The sequence below is a fragment of the Magnolia sinica genome, chromosome 16 (assembly GCF_029962835.1).
Source record: "Magnolia sinica isolate HGM2019 chromosome 16, MsV1, whole genome shotgun sequence".
Classification (NCBI taxonomy): domain Eukaryota; kingdom Viridiplantae; phylum Streptophyta; class Magnoliopsida; order Magnoliales; family Magnoliaceae; genus Magnolia; species Magnolia sinica.
In genome coordinates this window covers 67,558,300-67,564,812 of record NC_080588.1, presented here as the reverse complement: position 1 = coordinate 67,564,812, position 6,513 = coordinate 67,558,300, and the positions used below count along the sequence as shown (strand labels likewise).

The following is a 6,513-nucleotide window of genomic DNA, read 5'->3' as shown; positions in this document are numbered from 1 at the left end:
ATGATTTGGACAGCTTAGATGGAGATACTGTTTTTGTTAACTGTTGAAATGCACAGGCGATATATTGGACAGCAATAACCCACTGCTGCAATTATAAGCTATGTCTAATCTAAGGGCAACCATCGCTTTTACAGAACGGTAATTGTACAAAGGAGCAAAGAAAATAGTTTGATATATTATCATATCAGATTCTTGAGTCGGCATTACGCGCCATGGACATTTCCGAGGTCGAACATCTGATCTGCATTTGGACACTAGCATCAGTTTCCGCATTTGGACACTAGCATCAGTTTTGATGCCTTGATATGAGCCATTGATGTAGACACATGCATTATGATAATTGGTAGACGGATAAGATCCGTAGGTAGTCTGATGGATGCCATAATTGAACTGAATAAAAAAACCACACATTAAGAGAAAAAACGACAATTAGTGGACCTTTGCTTCCCATTAAAGTTCAAATGCATTGATTTTTCTATAAGATTTCATGTCTTACACAAGGACCATTACAATAAGACAACAGAGAATCTACAAGATTACAAACAAACCCCCATTTTGATCCTTCCCAACCAAACAAACCCATCTATTTTTTATAACATCTTAGTTGGGAAAGGAACATATATATTATCAATCAATCGGGTATTGTTTTAGTTTAATCATTTTCCAATACCCAGGTTCCCACTGCCTGTTTTGGTTTCCTACCCCAAACTCCATTTTTTTTCCCAAAAAGCAAAAAACACAGAGCCTTCAAAGAGGAAGGTGACTAAAAAACAGATGAATGGATTTTACAGTCTGGATACTGCATTCTATTTCCTGTATTCGTAAATACGATTTGGACTGGATCACTTGAACTGAAGAGCTTCCTTGGGCCTACCTAAGAGAGACATTACTGTTGCAGCAATGTGCCTTGAAGACAGGCCTGCTGCTTCCATCTGGTCTTGGGGAGAACCATGGTCAATGTATCTGTCTGGAAGCACCATTGATCTCAGCTGGAAAGTTGTAAAATTGTATCAGAATCAAGGAAGATAAATAGGCATTCATCACAATTTTGTACATGTGCACACAATAACACAGTCCAAACCATTCATTTCATGGGTCCTGCGATGGATAGGAAATAGCCAAAAATCCATGCTAACTGCATAATCCTAAACCTTCAACTCAAGGGATTTCTGGGGGAAGAAAATACATGGTCAATGAAAATTTTAATTCTTTTATCTTTGTATTTCAATCACCCATTTTCTTTCCTCCATGGTCCTTGAATTGAATGGATAGGATGCTCTCATCATTGTCATTTTTGGATGTGGCCCATCCAAGATACGGGCAGCCAGATAACTGGCTTGGGCCTCTTACACATGTGCCATGAGTTACTGATAACTTGAAGGGGTGAAAAAGTGATAGACACTCTAACCTTTGTCACAAAAAGAAGTTTTCAAAGATTTATTAAGGAAATATTACCTTGAGATTTCCATCTAGAAGGCCATTCAGGCTTAGAAAATGAGAAACATGAGACCCAAATCCACCAATAGATCCTTCCTCTGCTGTAATTAAGATCTCATGCTCATTTGCCAGTTTTCTAATGAGTTCTACATCAAGAGGCTTGCAGAAGCGAGCGTCCGCGAGTGTCACAGATATATCATAGGATTTCAGCACATTGGCAGCTTCAACACACTTCTGAACTATTGAACCAAATCCAAGAATAGCGACTCTGTTGCCTTCCATCAGAATTCTTCCCTTTCCAATCTGGTCAAACACCAAAGAAAAAGATTAGACCTTTTGTTGTTTTGTTTCCTTTTCTTTGTAAGCTGATTTCCTTAAGAGTGATTGAGATGCTAACCTCTAACGGGGTGCCTTTGTTATTAGGAGGAAGCGTGGCTCCGATCCCATTACCTCTGGGGAACCTGAAGCAGCTAGGCCGGTCATTGATGGCTGCTGCTGTGGCAACCATGTGCATCAACTCAGCTTCATCGGAGGGAGCCATTACAATCATGTTTGGCAAGCAGGCCATGTATGTGATGTCAAAGGCCCCACAGTGAGTTGGCCCATCTGCTCCAACCAGACCAGCTCGGTCCACTGCAAATCGTACGGGTAGTCTTTGAAGATCCACATCATGTACCACCTTCACAGGATTCATCAAAGTCATTACCATTCATTCCTGTAGATCATGGAAATATTGGCATGTATTGCAGGAGGAATTGTATGATCTTTGACCCGAGTAATATGCATGGTGTCCAGCCTTGAGTTTGTAAAAGCAGTTTGCCTTCCACAGTTATCCAGACCGTTGATATGATGGGACTGAATGTGTATATGCCATTCCCCCCAAAAAGGTCCCAGATTGGGATTCACCTAATCATCCAATCTTTGGCCTCTCTAATGTCACGTGGTAGCTAATCCAAGGGTTAGGAGTGTTCCATTGGGGGGACCCATCAGATAAACAGTCTAAGATATCTAAGGCCACGCCTCCACTTGCACAAACTCTAGCCTCAAGGATAATATGCATTCTTCAGGTCAATGATCATATAATTCATCTATTCACATGTCATTAAAGAAAAAAAGATACGATAAGCTGCATAAATTTGATAATGTGTATAGCGGAAATGGCTCTTCGATAGGAACTATATGAACTCCGTTTCATCTTTTTGTGCTAACCTACCTGATCATAGCCTCGTTGGAGAAACGATGAGTAGATGGCACAGAAAGGCTTCAGGCCCTCTGTGGCTAGACCAGCCGCGAACGTGACAGCATGTTGCTCAGCAATGCCCACATCGAAGCAACGGTCAGGAAACTTTTTTTGGAAGTAATTAAGGCCTGTCCCACCACCCATCGCAGCATGGATGGCTACAATCTTGCTGTCCATCTCCGCTTCCTTTATAAGAGACTCGGCGAAGTACTGAGTGTAGGAAAGAGTGGAGGATTTCGGTTTGAATTGCTTCCCGGATTCTGGGTTGAACTTCACAACCCCTAGAAAAAGAAAAAAGAAAAGAAAAAGAAAAAGAAGAAGAAGATGAGAATACATAAAACTCTTCTAGCACAGGTTGCAGGTAATATACATCTACAAGAGGAATTCTACCATGATGCGCATCCAGATGGTCAGAGTTGTCCACAATTACGAGTAATGGTCTATGACCCATCCACATGGTGGCCCACCAAACAACAACTCTGTTCACCACATTTGCCACATGTATGGTGGTGGAAACGTTACTTCATACAACTTCCATGGCGCATCACAATGACACTTCTCTACATGTACATTAATTAGTACCAGAGAGCCTTACCATGCATTTTGTCAGCTGCAGCTTCTGCAGGAGGATATCCCTTTCCTTTCTCTGTGACAATGTGGATTAAGACAGGCCCCGGGGCAGGCATTGCCTTCACCTTTTCGAATATCGTGACTAGATCTTCGACATTGTGCCCATCCACAGGACCAATGTAATACAACCCAAGCTCCTCAAACAGACATGACCCAGAAGCGCTAATCATCCCCCTTGCGTATTCATCCACCTTAGCTGCGACCTCATGAGTCTTCCGTCCAATCTGCTTTGTAATGCTCTGCAATAAAAGAAAAAACCCAATTCAACCATCTTCAAAACTCTAGACCAAAGACAAGAGATCGACCATGAAAGAAGAGAGAATCAAGGGGCTCTAGCCAACCTTTGCTGCTTCCCGGAGTTTACGGAATTCGGTGCTGGCTTGGAGCTTGGTGAGAGTGCTGCTGAGAGCTCCGACAGGAGTTGCAGGGCCATCAAGTGTGGCAGTTGGTAGAGATACTTGCTTGTTGTCATTCAATACGACGATCAGGTTGGCATCGAGGTAGCCAGAGTTGTTCATGGCCTCGTAGGCCTGTCCTGCTGTCATGGCCCCATCTCCAATCACAGAGATGACATGGTTGTTCTTCCCCAGAAGATCTCTAGCAACTGCCATTCCTACCAAATTAGGAAGAAAAATAAAAGTATGATTAGTCAAAGAGTCATATATCACTCTTGGTTGAAAGAGATGACAGTCGATTGTTTAACCGATCAATCGTATGGCTCAAGTACACCTTCTGATAAACTGAGATGATGATCTGTTGGGCCCCATTATGGAGCGGCCGTGCCCTGTCCCCTTCCAGATGATCCTAGCTATCAGATGCAAGCGGACAATTACAACCAATCATCTACATTGAACGTCCCAATCGGATGGTTAGGACGATCCAATGAGGGAGATTTTTCTGGGTATCCCTCATCCACCACAGGACCCCCTGCCAGACAATCTGGATGCCCAAAAGGTGTGTCCCACACATAAAGTTCATTCGTCCAAGTAAATGCACAATCGAATGTTTTAACATTAGCAAACAAAGGTCCTCATAATCAAATACATACACAAGCATCCACATAAAATATAAAATACACCAATAAATCAATTTTAAGAGTTTGAATCTCTCATCAAAATTTCTATCCATCAACATCAACATCATCATCATCACATGACATAAGAAAAAAAATGCCTAAAGGGTTGAGATTTCAAAGATTACCAAGACCAGCAGATATACTTGTAGAGCTGTGTCCTGCACCAAAAGCATCATAAATGCTCTCATCCCTTTTGGGAAATCCTGCAAGCCCTGATGTCTTTCTAATGGTGTGCATTTTAGACCTTCTGCCAGTCAAAATCTTATGTGGGTATGCCTGCAAATTCATCAATTGCAGTCCATATCTCTCTCTTCAAAAATTTAAAATTCAACCAAAAACAAAAACTACTTTGTTAATTTTCAATCAAGATCTCCTCACCTGATGGCCCACATCCCAAATGATCTTATCATCAGGGGCATTGAATACATAATGTAGGGCTATAGAAAGCTCCACCACTCCTAGGCTTGAGCTCAAATGCCCACCTGTCTTTGATACTGTATGCACAATATCTGCTCTCATCTCCGCTGCTAACTGTTCAAGATCCTAAAACAGGAAAAAAAAAAAAAAAATCACATAAAAGCTATAACTCTATTTATTTAATGGCTATATATATATATATATATATTGGTGAATAGTCCACTCGACCTATCTGGACTGTCCATTTGGTCCAGCAACTATTTCATGGGCTATGATGCAAAAATCAAGCCGATCAGTTATTGATCCTATCCATAAGGTACCCTTTTTAGCCATTGGTTTTCCAAGCTATGGATGGGATGGTTAGGATTGCTTGATAAAAGTAATTTGTTAGAACCGTAAGCAATATGTGATGGGCCTTGATGAATAGATGGCTCAATTCGTTGATTGGACTGTGCGATCTCTACTGTTCATTTTATAGCCCATTAATTGGATGGTTAGAATGGTTAATAGCTATCACTTTCTTTTTTTTATTGAACACATGAAAAGGGTACCATACCTAATGGACGGTCCGGATCAATCAATTTGACTGACCAAATGCCCAGATGCAACTCGGAGCACTATAACTTAATGGTGCTCTAAGAGCACTGGATCATTTCTCTTTACTTACGTAAATATGTTCACTTTTACAATTATTAGAGATTTAGAATAGCACCTCATCTTGGCTAGTATTCCACTACCAAAAAAGAAAAAAGAAAAAAGAAGGTGTATGTATTGAAAAAAATAGGGTGTACATATCATTTCCCTACATGTATGTATGCACATCTGTATGGATATGCATACGTATGTCTATATAAAATTATATATAAGAACACAAATCAAAATTCATCGGATAAAGACCATGATAATGACCATGCATCATGCATGTTCTCACCTGTACTGAAAGATTCTTCATATGGATTGGGAAATTGATTGTATCCAACAAGGGAGTGGCAGGCTTCTCTCCTGAGAAATCAATCTTCCAACCGCCCTTCTCCTTCCTAATCACCACCTTCCCTTCACTATCTGAGCTATTAGCCCTCACACAGCACTGAAACTGCCCACACCAGAAAAACACCAAACCAAGATCAAAAACATTATTTTTTTTCATTGAATCATCAAGCCAATGTACAGATGACCAAAACCCAGATGGGATTTTTTTTTTTAATGGAAAAATGGAAAAAAAAAATAAAAAAATGAGGAAGATTTTGATGGACAGACCCGTCTTTTGGAGGAGGTGGTTGGGCATGGAGTTTGTAAGAAGGGAGAGAATGTTGGGAGCCTGGATGTTAGAGGCCTAACAACTGCCATCAGTCACAAAGATAGATTTCGATGCCTTTGTAATCAAAGCAGAGAGAGAGAGAGAGAGAGAGAGAGAGAGAGAGAGAGTTCTGTTTGGAGATGCAGACAGGAAGCTGGGACGAGGTTTATTAAGCGTGGGGAGGGCTGTCTGCGTGGGCCTGGCACCACGATTATTCGGCAACCATTTTCTCGCGACATGGAAACTGAACGAGAAATGACGGTTTTTCAGATCGCGATATTTTAGAGACGGTGAAGGAAGATCAAATCACTTACGGTCTCTCTCTCGTCTGAGTTTTGCACCATTTAAAAAATGGCGGTGACTCATGAGGCGTTAGACGCTGACGTACAAGCATCCAGACCATCCAAATTGTTGGTC

At 41.3% G+C, this 6,513-nt stretch overlaps 1 protein-coding gene across 1 annotated transcript; it reads right to left on the bottom strand.

Moving 5' to 3' along the window:
- Window positions 1-450: 450 nt before the first annotated feature.
- Window positions 451-6,231, bottom strand: LOC131229347 (probable 1-deoxy-D-xylulose-5-phosphate synthase 2, chloroplastic). Its single transcript, XM_058225285.1, has 10 exons — window positions 6,057-6,231; window positions 5,731-5,886; window positions 4,761-4,925; window positions 4,508-4,658; window positions 3,649-3,920; window positions 3,273-3,546; window positions 2,651-2,958; window positions 1,835-2,116; window positions 1,456-1,740; window positions 451-989 (listed from the first exon to the last, which is right to left on the bottom strand). The coding sequence occupies exons 1-10, from the start codon at window positions 6,144-6,146 to the stop codon at window positions 843-845; spliced, it is 2,130 nt and encodes a 709-aa protein (XP_058081268.1). The 5' UTR covers window positions 6,147-6,231; the 3' UTR covers window positions 451-842.
- Window positions 6,232-6,513: the final 282 nt, after the last annotated feature.